The sequence below is a fragment of the Schistocerca serialis genome, chromosome 12 (genome assembly GCF_023864345.2).
Source record: "Schistocerca serialis cubense isolate TAMUIC-IGC-003099 chromosome 12, iqSchSeri2.2, whole genome shotgun sequence".
In the NCBI taxonomy this organism is placed as follows: Eukaryota; Metazoa; Arthropoda; class Insecta; order Orthoptera; family Acrididae; genus Schistocerca; species Schistocerca serialis.
Window position 1 is genome coordinate 165,599,592 of NC_064649.1, and position 18,671 is coordinate 165,618,262.

At 49.1% G+C, this 18,671-nt stretch overlaps 1 protein-coding gene across 1 annotated transcript; it reads left to right on the forward strand.

Moving 5' to 3' along the window:
• The first annotated feature begins 8,664 nt into the window (after nucleotides 1-8,664).
• Nucleotides 8,665-15,299, forward strand: LOC126428022 (axoneme-associated protein mst101(2)-like). The gene is made up of 2 exons (XM_050089902.1): nucleotides 8,665-9,521; nucleotides 9,869-15,299. Exons 1-2 carry the CDS (start codon nucleotides 8,665-8,667, stop codon nucleotides 15,297-15,299), a joined length of 6,288 nt encoding a protein of 2,095 aa, XP_049945859.1.
• Nucleotides 15,300-18,671: the final 3,372 nt, after the last annotated feature.

Sequence of the window (18,671 nt, forward strand, 5' to 3'; positions counted from 1 at the left end):
ACTTCAACATTAGGCGCAGTACGTAGTTACCTGGCGTGCCAATTAGTGTTAGTTGAATCTTACATTCTAAAATACATCAAAATGGTATAAACACAGTTACTGGATTGTGAGTAATATTTATACACAATGAGAAGACTGATAATATCCAGCCCCTCACGGTTTCCATCTCATCTTCGGGACAATGGCACATATACATTTCTGCAAATACATGTATCAGTTGCTTACCTATGAAGTACAATTATAAGAGTGACCTATAACTTAAGGAATAATAATATTTATGGCTACAAAAGTACATCTGGGTAAGAATTTCAGGCACGAGTGACGAACAACCAGATCATAAAAATATTCTCAAATTACGGTGCACAAGAAGTATCTTCCACATCAATCGTCTTCAGTACCTTTAGAGACAGACTAACGTATAGAACAGTTTCAGATTGACTGCTTTGCAAATGCCCAACTGTAGGAAAGGTTTGTGATTTCCAAAAATCTTTAAACATAATTTCAAGCTCTCATTATGAAACATTTAATATAAATTTTCTATATGCATCTCGTACTACGATGTTAAACTTTTGTCATAAGGTTATACCTCCTAAGTACTAAATTATGACAGGAATTTAAATTCACTCCATATTTGTATGAAATAGTGAAAAATCAAAGAAAGCCGTTATATAGGCTACGTGCATCTGGTACTGTGCCATGAACCGGATTAGTCATTTAGTAATACAGACTGTAGTGTTTGGGTACAAAAACATTCTTCTGTCCTGGATCCTTCAGCGACTGTGATGTGTACTGAGATCTGCCTGCAGTTGTGAATGGTGTGTGTACAGCAGAAATTTACCATATTTGCAGATGACGCCATCATTGTAACAGAATATCCGTCAAACAATCACCAACTACATTTCCACCAACATTCTATAGCAGGTTTGTCAATTCCCTTCCTGCCAACTTAAACAATGTACATCTGGTCACGAAAAGCCAAACAGAACACTCAGTGACACTGCTGGTTATTCAGATAGAGGTTTGATAACATCAGGTTCTTAGGCATTCACTTACAGTGCAAATCACGCTGGGAACGTCACATTTATTAGACTGAGGAGTGTGTCAGCTCAGAATCTCTGGAGATTAAGAGGTCAGAGAGGTAGCTTATTCTGCTTCTGCACACTACCTACTGTCACATAGGACTATGTCCTGCGGGAACTCTACTCTTAAACCGTTTTCACTGCTTCGTAAGGAGGTTAGAGTCATGTACAGAGAGAGCCCGTGAACCTCCCGTTGCAAATAGTTTAGTCAGCTGAGAATATTTGCTACTGCTTCCCAACACCTATTTTCCCTAATATGTCGTGTGCCTAGAGACTAGATCTTTGGTAACAGAACTCTGCCGTCAACGTGTGTGGCACCAAACAGAGGAATTATGTGAACTGTGTGCGCTGCAGAGACGCTATGCCTGCTGCTTTCCACCCCCTTCCCGCTGAACTGAAAATCTTACTGAACAGTAAATATATATTCAAAACTAAACCACATAACTTTATCTCTAAACACTACGTTGGACAATATGTTTATAGACAACTCATCTAAGATATACCCAACAAATTTCCTAATTGACAAACGTTAATACTAGTATTTCAGAGCTCAATGCAGCTTCACAGCCTTAAAGGGCACTACGTATGACTCGTGTGTTGTACTAGAAAAGCAACAACTGGCTAATCTCCTGACTTCGTGAGAAGAACATACCACTCAGAGAACGAATGACTGAACACCACATCAAAAGCTCTCTACCAGGGCCAAACATTTACAGAAGTGGGACCAAGTATTAAAAAGCGTCAACTGAACTTTGAAGGTATTAGTCGATCGAAGTGCCAAATTCTAGGAAAGACACTGTTTAAGCATGTTATCAACACGGTCGTCCAGCAGTGAAGCCGTGCAAATAATAGCGATCATCTACGTGAAAGAGGAAAGTGTCTAGGTTGTGCAATATCGTCGATACAAAGTACCACCGTACCTATTGTGAAGGACGAGGACGAGTACACGTTTAAATATAATATAGCTGACAGCAACAATGTGCAATAGCGTGCGCGGCGAAAATGGTCAATAGAGTTTCTGGGTGGGTGAGCGGTAGTGGTTACTGAAGCACACGAAACCCGCCGCCTAGTCAGAGACTGCAGCGAAGGGTCGAACGGAATAAATGGAGAGCGTCTACTGCAGAGGTTAATGCAGCATCAAACGAGAGAGTAACAGTGATAATGGGCCTCAATTTTAGATAATGGAATTTTGAGGACAATGAACCCAATCAGGATTACATCCTGTGCCTTTTATCAAACAGTTCAAACATTTCAGAGACATTAAACCAAACAAGCTAAAATAGACACGTGCGTTAGCCACACGAAGTGTTAAGCACATATGAGACAGTGTATCCGAAAATTATTCCGAACGCGAAGAATTTGAAACGGCATTCTCAAATTTTGGTCTCGAGAAAAAACAAAGGGATGTAAAGTCAAAGCTTCCAACATATGTCGGGGATAGAGTGCAAAATCAAGGGCCACAACTTGCCACAAGCACAAGAAGTAATCCGAGAAGCCTTGATTTATTAAACCAAATGAAGTTTTGGAGACAGCCCTCTCCGAAACAAGTTATGGGAAATGGGTCAGAAGTCACAATGTCACAATGAAGACTATCAAGTGTAAACGCGTCACTGTCGCTAAAAACGAGAGAGAGAGAGAGAGAGAGAGAGAGAGAGAGAGAGAGAGAGAGAGAGAGAGAGAGAGAGAGAGAGAGAGAGATTTTTTTTTTTGTGGTTTTAGGGCGCACAACTTCAATGGTCATTAGCGCCCTGACTACTCTAAGAATACACCGCGAGGCACAAGTTGACCACAACAACTAAAAGGGAAAACACGATAAAAGACAGACTGACAGGCATAGGATTAAAAAACAGCATCAAATGTCCTTAGCGAGGTTTGTCAAATTGATAAAACGAAGAACACGAGCAGCTGCTCGTGGGTCATCCGCTAAAATGGCATCGAAAGTATTTGGCAGGTTAAGATCGAGGCGCAGTGTGTTAAGATCTGGACAGGACATTAAAATGTGTCTAACCGTCAGCAAGTGCCCACATGGGCAGAACGGCGCCGGCGCAGCCGTCAGCAGATGGCGATGGCTGAACCGGCAGTGTCCAATTCTTAACCAGGCTAAAACGACCTCCTCCCGCCGAGAAGGGCGTGAGGAGGGCGTCCAAGCCACGGGAAGAGGTTTTAAGGCTCGAAGCTTGTTGTCGGTAAGTGCAGCCCAATCGGCATGCCACAGAGATAAGATGCGCCGACAAATCACCCTGCTAAAATCAGACAAAGGGACGCAACAAAAAGCTGTCCGAGGCTGGAGGACCGCAGCCTTGGCCGCGGCATCTGCAGCTTCGTTCCCAGGGATACCGACATGGCCAGGAACCCACATAAAGCTAACTGGAGAACCGACGTCCACCAGCTGCTGAAGAGAGCGTTGGATCCGGTGTACAAAAGGGTGAACCGGGTACGGATCACTGAGGCTCTGGATGGCGCTCAGGGAATCTGAGCAGATGACATAAGCAGAATGTCGGTGGCGGCAGATGTAAAGAACAGCCTGGTAGAGGGCAAAGAGCTCAGCTGTGAAGACCGAACAATGGCCACGGAGCCGGTATTTGAAACTTTGTGCCTCGACAATAAAGGAACACCCGACCCCGTCATTGGTCTTAGAGCCATCTGTATAAATGAAAGTCATGTCGATGAACTTCGAACGAAGTTCCAAAAAACGGGAGTGGTAGACCGAACCGGGGGTGACCTCTTTTGGGAGCGAGCTGAGGTAAAGGTGAACGCGGACCTGAGCCTGGAGCCAAGGTGGCGTGCGGCTCTCGCCCACTCGAAAGGTTGCAGGGAGTGAAAAATTAAGGTGTTGAAGGAGGCGACGAAAGCGAACTCCAGGGGGTAGCAGGGCAGAGACATACAACCCGTATTGACGGTCAAGAGAGTCGTCAAAAAAGGAACGATAAGACAGGTGGTCGGGCACTGACAGTAGCCGAAAGGCATACCGACAAAGTATATCGCGCCGGTAGGTGAGTGGCAATTCACCGGCTTCAGCATGAAGACTCGACGGGACTAGTATAAAATGCTCCGATCGCAAGACGTAAACCCCGATGTTGGATGGAGTTGAGGCGGCGTAAGATGGACGGCCGTGCAGAGGAGTATACGAAGCTCCCATAATCCAGCTTTGAGCGGACGATCGACCGATATAGACGAAGTAGGATGGTTCGATCCGCTCCCCACGACAGACCACTGAGAACACGGAGGACATTTAAAGAACGGGTACAACGGGCAGCCAAATATGACATGTGGAGACCAGCTAAGTTTCCTGTCAAATGTAAGGCCTAAAAATTTGGTTGTCTCCACGATTGGGAGAGCAACGGGACCGAGTCGTAAGGACGGTGGGAGAAACTCTTTGTAGCGCCAGAAGTTAATACAGAACGTCTTCTCGGCAGAAAAACGGAAGCCATTGGCGACACTCCAGGAGTAAAGACGGTCAAGAGAACGCTGAAGACAGCGCTCCAGGACACGTGTACACTGCGCGCTGCAATAGATGGTAAAATCGTCCACGAAAAGGGAGCCTGATACATCAGCTGGGAGGCAATCCATTATTGGATTGATCGCGATGGCGAAGAGAGCGACGCTCAAGACTGAGCCCTGTGGCACCCCATTCTCCTGGCGAAAGGTGTCTGACAGGACAGAACCCACACGTACCCTGAACTGTCGATCCATTAAAAAGGAACGAATAAAAAGAGGGAGGCGACCGCGAAGGCCCCATGTATGCATGGTGCGGAGAATGCCCGCCTTCCAACAGGTGTCGTAAGCCTTCTCCAAATCAAAGAACACAGCCGCGGTCGGGCGCTTCCGCAAGAAGTTATTCATAATGAAGGTCGACAAGGTAACCAGATGGTCAACAGCAGAGCGGCGCCTACGAAATCCACATTGTACATTGGTAAGTAGGCGTCGAGACTCGAGCAGCCAAACCAATCGGGAGTTAACCATTCGCTCCATCACTTTACAGACACAGCTGGTAAGCGAGATAGGTCGATAACTGGAAGGAAAGTGCTTGTCCTTCCCCGGCTTAGGAATCGGGACAACAATAGACTCGCGCCAGCATGCGGGAACAAGTCCCTCAATCCAGATGCGATTGTATGTACGAAGAAGAAAACCTTTACCCGCAGGAGAAAGGTTCTTCAGCATCTGAATATGAATAGAATCTGGCCCTGGAGCAGAGGACCGTGATCGGCCAAGTGCGTTTTCGAGTTCCCGCATGGTGAATGGGGCATTATAACTTTCACAATTCGAGGAGCGGAAGTTAGGTGGCCTAGCCTCCTCTGCCTGTTTGCGGGGGAGGAAGGCAGGGTGGTAATAAGCAGAGCTCGAAACCTCTGCGAAAAAGCGGTCGAAGGCATTGGAGACAGCCTCAGGGGCCACAAGGACGTCATTCGCGACCTTCAAGCCAGAAACTGGTGAGTGGGCCTTAGTGCCAGATAGCCGGCGCAGGCTACCCCAGACAACAGAAGAAGGAGTAAAACTGTTGAAGGTGCTTGTGAAAGCAGCCCAGCTGGCTTTCTTGCTTTCTTTGATAATACGACGACACTGAGCACGTAATCGTTTATAAGTGATACAATTCGCCACTGTAGGGTGGCGTTTAAATGTGCGTAAAGCACGTCGACGAGCACGTAAAGCGTCTCTACATGCCGCGGTCCACCAGGGCACCGGTACGCGACGTGGAGAAGGAGGGTGAGGGATGGAATATTCAGCAGCAGCGAGAATGACTTCCGTGAGGTGTGCGACCTGACGATCGCAGCTTGTAAAGGTTTGATCCTGAAAGGTCACCCTGGAAGAGAAGAGCCCCCAGTCTGCCTTGGAGATGGTCCAATTAGAGAAGCACGGAGAGGGGGTATGCTGCAGGAGATGGATAACACACGGGAAGTGGTCGCTCGAATATGTATCAGAAAGTGCATACCACTCAAACCGGCGTGCAAGTTGGGGAGTACATATAGAGAGGTCTAAATGGGAATAGGTGTGAGATGTGTCCAAAAGAAAAGTAGGGGCGCCAGTATTGAGGCAGAGAAGATCGAGCTGGTTGAAAAGGTCTGCTAACAAGGAGCCCCTCGGGCAGGATGCTGGAGAGCCCCAAAGGGGATGGTGGGCATTGAAGTCTCCAGTTAACAAAAATGGTGCAGGTAGCTGAGCAATAAGTTGCATCACATCTGCCCTGGTAACGGCAGATGACGATGGAGTGTAAACGGTACAAAAGGAAAACGTAAAAGTGGGGAGAGTAATGCGGATAGCAACTGCCTGCAGGCCGGTGTGCAACGTGATGGGATCGTAGTAAATATCATCCCGGACTAGCAACATAACCCCTCCATGAGCTGGGATACCTACCACAGGGGGTAGGTCAAAACGCACAGAGGTGTAGTGTGCCAAGGCAATTTGATCGCATGGGCGTAGCTTCGTTTCCTGGAGGGCTACGACGAGCGGACGGTGCAAGCGGAGCAGCAACTTCAAGTCCTCTCGGTTGGAGCGAATGCTGCGAATATTCCAGTGAATAAGTGCCATCGTAAGAAAAGGAAGATGAGAGAAGTGGTCACCTCGAAGGCCGCTTAGGGCCTGGCTTCGAGCGAGCACTGCCGCCGCTATCAGTAGGCGGACAGTCATCGTCCATTGGGTCTATAGGTTCATCGGCCATCTTGGTAAGATGGCCTGGAGGGGGAGCTTCCTCCGTCGGTGAACGGCCAGATGTTCGGCTACCAGCGGTGCGGCCAGGCGAAACGGATGACGGCCTGGGGCGGCAACCGCTGGGTGGCGCAGGAGAAGGAATGCGCCGTGGCGGAGAAGGAGAACTGTGCTTCCTATGCGCCTTTTTGGAAGGACGTGTAGTGGAAGTACCGGTCGAAGGCTGGGAGGTCGAGGTACGGAGGAAGTCTGCACGGGATGGTTCCTTCTTGAAGGCCCGTGCATCTGACTTCGATGTCTTCGTCTTAGCAGAAGCTGAGGAAGGTGCTCGTGTCTGTGGGGTGATGGGAGGAAGAGGAGACGTCGACCGCGCGATCTTAGCACTGGCCGAACGGACGACCGTGGTGCTGAAGGTCAGATCGCATGTCTGGGTTGCCACCTCCCGGGTAGTCCGAGGAGAGGCGAGGACAGTACTGTATTTCCCCGCTGGGAGCAGCGTGGGCTTCTTACTAGCCAATAGCTTGCGAGCAGCCGAGGTGGACACTTTCTCTTTGACCCGAATTTCTTGGATACAGCGTTCTTCCTTATAGACAGGACAGTCGCAGGAGGATGCGGCATGGTCACCCTGACAATTCACACAATGAGGAGACGGAGGTGGACAGTCACCCTCATGGGCATCCCTGCCACAAGTGACACATTTAGCCGCATTGGAACAAGACTGTCTAGTGTGATTGAAACGCTGACACTGGTAGCAGCGCGTAGGTGTCGGGACATAGGGGCGAACAGAAATAACCTCGTTGCCCGCCTTGATGCGCGATGGCAGCTTAACACTATCGAAGGTCAAGAAAATTGTCCGGGTCGGTACAAGGTCATTGTTTACCTTTTTCATGACCCTATGGACAGCCGTCACGCCCTGCTCAGCGAGGAATGATTGAAGCTCCTCATCAGTCAATCCGTCGAGGGAGCTAGTATAGACTACACCACGTGACGAGTTCAAAGTTCGGTGGGCCTCCACCCGGACAGGGAACGTGTACAGGAGGGTGGCCCGAAGCAGTTTTTGTGCCTGAAAGGCACTCTCAGTTTCTAGTAATAAGGTGCCGTTTCGCAACCTGGTACAAGATTTGACAGATCCGGCTATGGCATCTACGCCCTTCTGAATAACGAAAGGGTTGACAGAGGAAAAATCCTTTCCGTCCTCAGATCGAGAAACTACGAGGAATTGTGGGGCAGGCGGTAGTACTTTTGTCACTGTTGGCTGGTCACGTTTCCGTTTTTGAGTCGAAGTCGAAAGAGATGGAGTAGAATCCATTGCGGAGGAATCCCCCATGATTGCCAGCGTCTCCGATGGCGCGCTCCTTCCTTGTGGGGACCCTCTCAGAGGGCACTCCCGCCTTAGGTGAATGTTTACACCTCAGGTCACACCTTCTGACCATGCCGATTGGTCCCTCCGTCTGGTTCTCAGGAGGTATCAGCTCAGGCAATCACCCCTCCCTGGGCCTGGCCTTTACCAGGGGGTACGCGCGTGCCTTACATGTCTACCCAGGGCGGGGAATTACGCGTTACCCCGTCACCGGCTACGCGTGCGAACGCGTGCGTCGGCCTTCAGGCACGCACAGGGAGGAAGGAAATAGAGGAAGAAGAAGAGAGAGACGGAGAGAGAGGACAGACTGTCTCAAACGCCGAGGCGGAGACCAGAGAAGGCAAGGAGAACAAGGTAATGACAAGGCAAGGAGAACAAGGTAATGACAAGGCAAGGAGAACAAGGTAATGACAAGGCAAGGAGAACAAGGCAATGACAAGGCAAGGAGAACAAGGTAATGACAAGGCAAGGAGAACAAGGCAATGACAAGGCAAGGAGAACAAGGTAATGACAAGGCAAGGAGAACAAGGCAATGACAAGGCAAGGAGAACAAGGCAATGACAAGGCAAGGAGAACAAGGCAATGACAAGGCAAGGAGAACAAGGCAATGACAAGGCAAGGAGAACAAGGCAAGGCAAGGAGAACAAGGCAAGGCAAGGCAAGGAGAACAAGGCAAGGCAAGGCAAGGAGAACAAGGCAAGGCAAGGCAAGGAGAACAAGGCAAGGCAAGGCAAGGAGAACAAGGCAAGGCAAGGCAAGGAGAACAAGGCAAGGCAAGGCAAGGAGAACAAGGCAAGGCAAGGCAAGGAGAACAAGGCAAGGCAAGGCAAGGAGAACAAGGCAAGGCAAGGCAAGGAGAACAAGGCAAGGCAAGGAGAACAAGGCAAGGCAAGGAGAACAAGGCAAGGCAAGGAGAACAAGGCAAGGCAAGGAGAACAAGGCAAGGCAAGGAGAACAAGGCAAGGCAAGGAGAACAAGGCAAGGCAAGGAGAACAAGGCAAGGCAAGGAGAACAAGGCAAGGCAAGGAGAACAAGGCAAGGCAAGGAGAACAAGGCAAGGCAAGGAGAACAAGGCAAGGCAAGGAGAACAAGGCAAGGCAAGGAGAACAAGGCAAGGCAAGGAGAACAAGGCAAGGCAAGGAGAACAAGGCAAGGCAAGGAGAACAAGGCAAGGCAAGGAGAACAAGGCAAGGCAAGGAGAACAAGGCAAGGCAAGGAGAACAAGGCAAGGCAAGGAGAACAAGGCAAGGCAAGGAGAACAAGGCAAGGCAAGGAGAACAAGGCAAGGCAAGGAGAACAAGGCAAGGCAAGGAGAACAAGGCAAGGCAAGGAGAACAAGGCAAGGCAAGGAGAACAAGGCAAGGCAAGGAGAACAAGGCAAGGCAAGGAGAACAAGGCAAGGCAAGGAGAACAAGGCAAGGCAAGGAGAACAAGGCAAGGTAATGACAAGGCAAGGTAATGACAAGGCAAGGTAATGACAAGGCAAGGTAATGACAAGGCAAGGTAATGACAAGGCAAGGTAATGACAAGGCAAGGTAATGACAAGGCAAGGTAATGACAAGGCAAGGTAATGACAAGGCAAGGTAATGACAAGGCAAGGTAATGACAAGGCAAGGTAATGACAAGGCAAGGTAATGACAAGGCAAGGTAATGACAAGGCAAGGTAATGACAAGGCAAGGTAATGACAAGGCAAGGTGAGAACAAGGCAAGGTGAGAACAAGGCAAGGTGAGAACAAGGCAAGGTGAGAACAAGGCAAGGTGAGAACAAGGCAAGGTGAGAACAAGGCAAGGTGAGAACAAGGCAAGGAGAGAACAAGGCAAGGAGAGAACAAGGCAAGGAGAGAACAAGGCAAGGAGAGAACAAGGCAAGGAGAGAACAAGGCAAGGAGAGAACAAGGCAAGGAGAGAACAAGGCAAGGAGAGAACAAGGCAAGGAGAGAACAAGGCAAGGAGAGAACAAGGCAAGGAGAGAACAAGGCAAGGAGAGAACAAGGCAAGGAGAGAACAAGGCAAGGAGAGAACAAGGCAAGGAGAGAACAAGGCAAGGAGAGAACAAGGCAAGGAGAGAACAAGGCAAGGAGAGAACAAGGCAAGGAGAGAACAAGGCAAGGAGAGAACAAGGCAAGGAGAGAACAAGGCAAGGAGAGAACAAGGCAAGGAGAGAACAAGGCAAGGAGAGAACAAGGCAAGGAGAGAACAAGGCAAGGAGAGAACAAGGCAAGGAGAGAACAAGGCAAGGAGAGAACAAGGCAAGGAGAGAACAAGGCAAGGAGAGAACAAGGCAAGGAGAGAACAAGGCAAGGAGAGAACAAGGCAAGGAGAGAACAAGGCAAGGAGAGAACAAGGCAAGGAGAGAACAAGGCAAGGAGAGAACAAGGCAAGGAGAGAACAAGGCAAGGAGAGAACAAGGCAAGGAGAGAACAAGGCAAGGAGAGAACAAGGCAAGGAGAGAACAAGGCAAGGAGAGAACAAGGCAAGGAGAGAACAAGGCAAGGAGAGAACAAGGCAAGGAGAGAACAAGGCAAGGAGAGAACAAGGCAAGGAGAGAACAAGGCAAGGAGAGAACAAGGCAAGGAGAGAACAAGGCAAGGAGAGAACAAGGCAAGGAGAGAACAAGGCAAGGAGAGAACAAGGCAAGGAGAGAACAAGGCAAGGAGAGAACAAGGCAAGGAGAGAACAAGGCAAGGAGAGAACAAGGCAAGGAGAGAACAAGGCAAGGAGAGAACAAGGCAAGGAGAGAACAAGGCAAGGAGAGAACAAGGCAAGGAGAGAACAAGGCAACGAGAGAACAAGGCAACGAGAGAACAAGGCAACGAGAGAACAAGGCAACGAGAGAACAAGGCAACGAGAGAACAAGGCAACGAGAGAACAAGGCAACGAGAGAACAAGGCAACGAGAGAACAAGGCAACGAGAGAACAAGGCAACGAGAGAACAAGGCAACGAGAGAACAAGGCAACGAGAGAACAAGGCAACGAGAGAACAAGGCAACGAGAGAACAAGGCAACGAGAGAACAAGGCAACGAGAGAACAAGGCAACGAGAGAACAAGGCAACGAGAGAACAAGGCAACGAGAGAACAAGGCAACGAGAGAACAAGGCAACGAGAGAACAAGGCAACGAGAGAACAAGGCAACGAGAGAACAAGGCAACGAGAGAACAAGGCAACGAGAGAACAAGGCAACGAGAGAACAAGGCAACGAGAGAACAAGGCAACGAGAGAACAAGGCAACGAGAGAACAAGGCAACGAGAGAACAAGGCAACGAGAGAACAAGGCAACGAGAGAACAAGGCAACGAGAGAACAAGGCAACGAGAGAACAAGGCAACGAGAGAACAAGGCAACGAGAGAACAAGGCAACGAGAGAACAAGGCAACGAGAGAACAAGGCAACGAGAGAACAAGGCAACGAGAGAACAAGGCAACGAGAGAACAAGGCAACGAGAGAACAAGGCAACGAGAGAACAAGGCAACGAGAGAACAAGGCAACGAGAGAACAAGGCAACGAGAGAACAAGGCAACGAGAGAACAAGGCAACGAGAGAACAAGGCAACGAGAGAACAAGGCAACGAGAGAACAAGGCAAGGAGAGAACAAGGCAAGGAGAGAACAAGGCAAGGAGAGAACAAGGCAAGGAGAGAACAAGGCAAGGAGAGAACAAGGCAAGGAGAGAACAAGGCAAGGAGAGAACAAGGCAAGGAGAGAACAAGGCAAGGAGAGAACAAGGCAAGGAGAGAACAAGGCAAGGAGAGAACAAGGCAAGGAGAGAACAAGGCAAGGAGAGAACAAGGCAAGGAGAGAACAAGGCAAGGAGAGAACAAGGCAAGGAGAGAACAAGGCAAGGAGAGAACAAGGCAAGGAGAGAACAAGGCAAGGAGAGAACAAGGCAAGGAGAGAACAAGGCAAGGAGAGAACAAGGCAAGGAGAGAACAAGGCAAGGAGAGAACAAGGCAAGGAGAGAACAAGGCAAGGAGAGAACAAGGCAAGGAGAGAACAAGGCAAGGAGAGAACAAGGCAAGGAGAGAACAAGGCAAGGAGAGAACAAGGCAAGGAGAGAACAAGGCAAGGAGAGAACAAGGCAAGGAGAGAACAAGGCAAGGAGAGAACAAGGCAAGGAGAGAACAAGGCAAGGAGAGAACAAGGCAAGGAGAGAACAAGGCAAGGAGAGAACAAGGCAAGGAGAGAACAAGGCAAGGAGAGAACAAGGCAAGGAGAGAACAAGGCAAGGAGAGAACAAGGCAAGGAGAGAACAAGGCAAGGAGAGAACAAGGCAAGGAGAGAACAAGGCAAGGAGAGAACAAGGCAAGGAGAGAACAAGGCAACGAGAGAACAAGGCAACGAGAGAACAAGGCAACGAGAGAACAAGGCAACGAGAGAACAAGGCAACGAGAGAACAAGGCAACGAGAGAACAAGGCAACGAGAGAACAAGGCAAGGAGAGAACAAGGCAAGGGGAGAACAAGGCAAGGGGAGAACAAGGCAAGGGGAGAACAAGGCAAGGGGAGAACAAGGCAAGGGGAGAACAAGGCAAGGGGAGAACAAGGCAAGGGGAGAACAAGGCAAGGGGAGAACAAGGCAAGGGGAGAACAAGGCAAGGGGAGAACAAGGCAAGGAGAACAAGGCAAGGGGAGAACAAGGCAAGGAGAACAAGGCAAGGGGAGAACAAGGCAAGGAGAACAAGGCAAGGAGAACAAGGCAAGGAGAACAAGGCAAGGAGAACAAGGCAAGGAGAACAAGGCAAGGAGAACAAGGCAAGGAGAACAAGGCAAGGAGAACAAGGCAAGGAGAACAAGGCAAGGAGAACAAGGCAAGGAGAACAAGGCAAGGAGAACAAGGCAAGGAGAACAAGGCAAGGAGAACAAGGCAAGGAGAACAAGGCAAGGAGAACAAGGCAAGGAGAACAAGGCAAGGAGAACAAGGCAAGGAGAACAAGGCAAGGAGAACAAGGCAAGGAGAACAAGGCAAGGAGAACAAGGCAAGGAGAACAAGGCAAGGAGAACAAGGCAAGGAGAACAAGGCAAGGAGAACAAGGCAAGGAGAACAAGGCAAGGAGAACAAGGCAAGGAGAACAAGGCAAGGAGAACAAGGCAAGGAGAACAAGGCAAGGAGAACAAGGCAAGGAGAACAAGGCAAGGAGAACAAGGCAAGGAGAACAAGGCAAGGAGAACAAGGCAAGGAGAACAAGGCAAGGAGAACAAGGCAAGGAGAACAAGGCAAGGAGAACAAGGCAAGGAGAACAAGGCAAGGAGAACAAGGCAAGGAGAACAAGGCAAGGAGAACAAGGCAAGGAGAACAAGGCAAGGAGAACAAGGCAAGGAGAACAAGGCAAGGAGAACAAGGCAAGGAGAACAAGGCAAGGAGAACAAGGCAAGGAGAACAAGGCAAGGAGAACAAGGCAAGGAGAACAAGGCAAGGAGAACAAGGCAAGGAGAACAAGGCAAGGAGAACAAGGCAAGGAGAACAAGGCAAGGAGAACAAGGCAAGGAGAACAAGGCAAGGAGAACAAGGCAAGGAGAACAAGGCAAGGAGAACAAGGCAAGGAGAACAAGGCAAGGAGAACAAGGCAAGGAGAACAAGGCAAGGAGAACAAGGCAAGGAGAACAAGGCAAGGAGAACAAGGCAAGGAGAACAAGGCAAGGAGAACAAGGCAAGGAGAACAAGGCAAGGAGAACAAGGCAAGGAGAACAAGGCAAGGAGAACAAGGCAAGGAGAACAAGGCAAGGAGAACAAGGCAAGGAGAACAAGGCAAGGAGAACAAGGCAAGGAGAACAAGGCAAGGAGAACAAGGCAAGGAGAACAAGGCAAGGAGAACAAGGCAAGGAGAACAAGGCAAGGAGAACAAGGCAAGGAGAACAAGGCAAGGAGAACAAGGCAAGGAGAACAAGGCAAGGAGAACAAGGCAAGGAGAACAAGGCAAGGAGAACAAGGCAAGGAGAACAAGGCAAGGAGAACAAGGCAAGGAGAACAAGGCAAGGAGAACAAGGCAAGGAGAACAAGGCAAGGAGAACAAGGCAAGGAGAACAAGGCAAGGAGAACAAGGCAAGGAGAACAAGGCAAGGAGAACAAGGCAAGGAGAACAAGGCAAGGAGAACAAGGCAAGGAGAACAAGGCAAGGAGAACAAGGCAAGGAGAACAAGGCAAGGAGAACAAGGCAAGGAGAACAAGGCAAGGAGAACAAGGCAAGGAGAACAAGGCAAGGAGAACAAGGCAAGGAGAACAAGGCAAGGAGAACAAGGCAAGGAGAACAAGGCAAGGAGAACAAGGCAAGGAGAACAAGGCAAGGAGAACAAGGCAAGGAGAACAAGGCAAGGAGAACAAGGCAAGGAGAACAAGGCAAGGAGAACAAGGCAAGGAGAACAAGGCAAGGAGAACAAGGCAAGGAGAACAAGGCAAGGAGAACAAGGCAAGGAGAACAAGGCAAGGAGAACAAGGCAAGGAGAACAAGGCAAGGAGAACAAGGCAAGGAGAACAAGGCAAGGAGAACAAGGCAAGGAGAACAAGGCAAGGAGAACAAGGCAAGGAGAACAAGGCAAGGAGAACAAGGCAAGGAGAACAAGGCAAGGAGAACAAGGCAAGGAGAACAAGGCAAGGAGAACAAGGCAAGGAGAACAAGGCAAGGAGAACAAGGCAAGGAGAACAAGGCAAGGAGAACAAGGCAAGGAGAACAAGGCAAGGAGAACAAGGCAAGGAGAACAAGGCAAGGAGAACAAGGCAAGGAGAACAAGGCAAGGAGAACAAGGCAAGGAGAACAAGGCAAGGAGAACAAGGCAAGGAGAACAAGGCAAGGAGAACAAGGCAAGGAGAACAAGGCAAGGAGAACAAGGCAAGGAGAACAAGGCAAGGAGAACAAGGCAAGGAGAACAAGGCAAGGAGAACAAGGCAAGGAGAACAAGGCAAGGAGAACAAGGCAAGGAGAACAAGGCAAGGAGAACAAGGCAAGGAGAACAAGGCAAGGAGAACAAGGCAAGGAGAACAAGGCAAGGAGAACAAGGCAAGGAGAACAAGGCAAGGAGAACAAGGCAAGGAGAACAAGGCAAGGAGAAAAAGGCAAGGAGAAAAAGGCAAGGAGAAAAAGGCAAGGAGAAAAAGGCAAGGAGAAAAAGGCAAGGAGAAAAAGGCAAGGAGAACAAGGCAAGGAGAACAAGGCAAGGAGAACAAGGCAAGGAGAACAAGGCAAGGAGAACAAGGCAATGAGAAAAAGGCAATGAGAAAAAGGCAATGAGAAGGCAAGGAGAAAAAGGCAATGAGAAGGCAAGGAGAAAAAGGCAATGAGAAGGCAAGGAGAAAAAGGCAATGAGAAGGCAAGGAGAAAAAGGCAATGAGAAGGCAAGGAGAAAAAGGCAATGAGAAGGCAAGGAGAAAAAGGCAATGAGATGGCAAGGAGAAAAAGGCAATGAGATGGCAAGGAGAAAAAGGCAATGAGATGGCAAGGAGAAAAAGGCAATGAGAAGGCAAGGAGAACAAGGTAATGAGAAGGCAAGGAGAACAAGGTAATGAGAAGGCAAGGAGAACAAGGTAATGAGAAGGCAAGGAGAACAAGGTAATGAGAAGGCAAGGAGAACAAGGTAATGAGAAGGCAAGGAGAACAAGGTAATGAGAAGGCAAGGAGAACAAGGTAATGAGAAGGCAAGGAGAACAAGGTAATGAGAAGGGAAGGAGAACAAGGTAATGAGAAGGCAAGGAGAACAAGGTAATGAGAAGGCAAGGAGAACAAGGTAATGAGAAGGCAAGGAGAACAAGGTAATGAGAAGGCAAGGAGAACAAGGTAATGAGAAGGCAAGGAGAACAAGGTAATGAGAAGGCAAGGAGAACAAGGTAATGAGAAGGCAAGGAGAACAAGGTAATGAGAAGGTAAGGAGAACAAGGCAAGGAGAAAAAGGCAAGGAGAACAAGGCAATGAGAAAAAGGCAATGAGAAAAAGGCAAGGAAAAAAGGCAATGAGAAGGCAAGGAGAAAAAGGCAATGAGAAGGCAAGGAGAAAAAGGCAATGAGAAGGCAAGGAGAAAAAGGCAATGAGAAGGCAAGGAGAAAAAGGCAATGAGATGGCAAGGAGAAAAAGGCAATGAGATGGCAAGGAGAAAAAGGCAATGAGATGGCAAGGAGAAAAAGGCAATGAGATGGCAAGGAGAAAAAGGCAATGAGATGGCAAGGAGAAAAAGGCAATGAGATGGCAAGGAGAAAAAGGCAATGAGATGGCAAGGAGAAAAAGGCAATGAGATGGCAAGGAGAAAAAGGCAATGAGATGGCAAGGAGAAAAAGGCAATGAGATGGCAAGGAGAAAAAGGCAATGAGATGGCAAGGAGAAAAAGGCAGGGAGAAAAAGGCAATGAGAAGGCAAGGAGAAAAAGGCAATGAGAAGGCAAGGAGAAAAAGGCAATGAGAAGGCAAGGAGAAAAAGGCAATGAGAAGGCAAGGAGAAAAAGGCAATGAGAAGGCAAGGAGAAAAAGGCAATGAGAAGGCAAGGAGAAAAAGGCAATGAGAAGGCAAGGAGAAGTCAAGGGAAAGAGTAAGGAAGACAGTGAGGTCGAGAAGAGCAAGGAAAGGAACCAACTAAAGGAAGGAAGAAACGAGAAGTGAAAAACCAAAAAGACCACGATTTTAGGTCGTGGAACCGTCCGTCTCCGGACGCAGGCGCTAACTACCCCCGTGAGGGGGATGGACTCCTTTTAGTCGCCTCTTACGACAGGCAGGAATACCGCGGGCCTATTCTAATCCCCGGACCCGCAGGGGAAGAGAGAGAGAGAGAGAGAGAAGAAAGACTCAAATACATTTTAATGATGGATTATCATTTGGGTAGAGGGGGCGGTCGACAGCATGGTCAGCAGATATCATTACCCTGTATCCCAATGTGGCCAGGTGCGCAGCAAAACACCACCCCTTGCCACAGTGTTGGAGCCGCTGTAAGGAGTCACGGACGAGCTGCATCAGCGGGTCTACCGGATTCATTTGGTGTAGTGCCTGCAGTGCACCAAGACAGTCGCAAGAGATAACAAAACTCGTACGGTGATGTCTGAACCCTCTCTAGTGCGATCAGAATGCCATATAACTCCACATCAGAATTTGTAAATTTTCCTGGAATACTCACTTTAAAAACCCTATCAGGGAAAACCACAGAACAACCGAGAGCATTCCCCTGCTGGGATCCATCTGTATAAATAACTATAAAACTATGGTACATACTTAAAATAGGCGAAAACAGTTTTAACAACCAAGTCTGGAGTACAACTTTTCGTGTACCGTGTCAAGCTTAAAATCACTGGGCCTCTGAAGACACCAACACTGCACTTCGTTGCATCCCAGACAGATCCAGATCGTTTAGACAATCTGTAGTATCTATACCAAATGGCTGGGTCGCTTGGGGCCGATTCCAGAACAGTCGTTCGAAGGTGGGTTGGATCACTGAACTAAATGCCAATGATTGAGGTAACGCTGAAAGTTTCAGCGCCTGTCGAGCCCAAAGGACACGTCGCCAGCCTCTAGGCTGGTCCGAAAGGTTCCAGTCGATATCCGAATGCCCTCACGGTGGACAGCATCTAACATCCGGAGGTATGAAGGACTGGCGGATCCGTAGACCACGCTGCCATAGTCTAAGCGTGATCGAACAAATGCCCTGTCAGCACTGTTTTCCGCCAGGGCATTTCAAAATGTTCAACAACCGGAAGCCCTTTACACACACATACACACACACACACACACACACACACACACACACACACACACACACACACACACACACACACACACACACACACCAGGTTTCCAGCCTCCTAGCCTCAGCTTTAGCGCCTCGTCGTCGCCGTAATATCAGAGAAAGAAGAAGATTGCAAAGTCATCCACAAACAGAGCATTTGACAGGGATCCTGACTGCAGAGGAAATGCCATTGATAGCGATGGCAAACTGTGCCACTGGGGCACCCCATTCTCCTGAACATGCCAATCAGACATGGCATCACCAATGCGATAACGGAAACGCCGGTCCTCGAGAAAGGATTGGATCAGAAGCGGCAGGCGTCCACGCACTTCCCATTCATGAAGTTGGCGAATGATGTACCTCCAAGTATGTCGTATGCTTTTTCGAGGTAAAAAAACTAAATGGTTTCGGCCTGAAGAGGACTCCTGTATCGCCGTCTCCAGTAGAATTAAGTTGTCAAAAGTGGAATGATAGCGTCCGAAACCGCACTGGGAGCGGCCCAGGTGGCTTCAGTACTCTAGCAGCCAGGCGAGGCGGCGGTTGACCGTGCGCTCAACAGTCTTACCTGTACAGCTGGTAAGGGTGACACTCCGATAACTTAGGGGCGCTAATTCTAGAATGGAATTAATATTGCCTCCTTGCAAGTCGTGGGGTACTGTCCTTCAAACCAGATCTAATTGAAACAAGAGAGGAACTGACCTTTCGCTTGAGGGCACAGATGACTAAGCACGGTATAGTGGGTATCATCAGGTCCTGGAGCAGTGTGTCTGGCTGCAGATAAAGCTGATTCCAGTTCCCATGTGGAGAATGGAAGGTTGCAGGCTTCCTCATTACACGAGAAGAAATTGAGCTTCCTCATCTCTGCAGTCTGACGGAATACCTGAACAGCAGGAGCTTGTCTG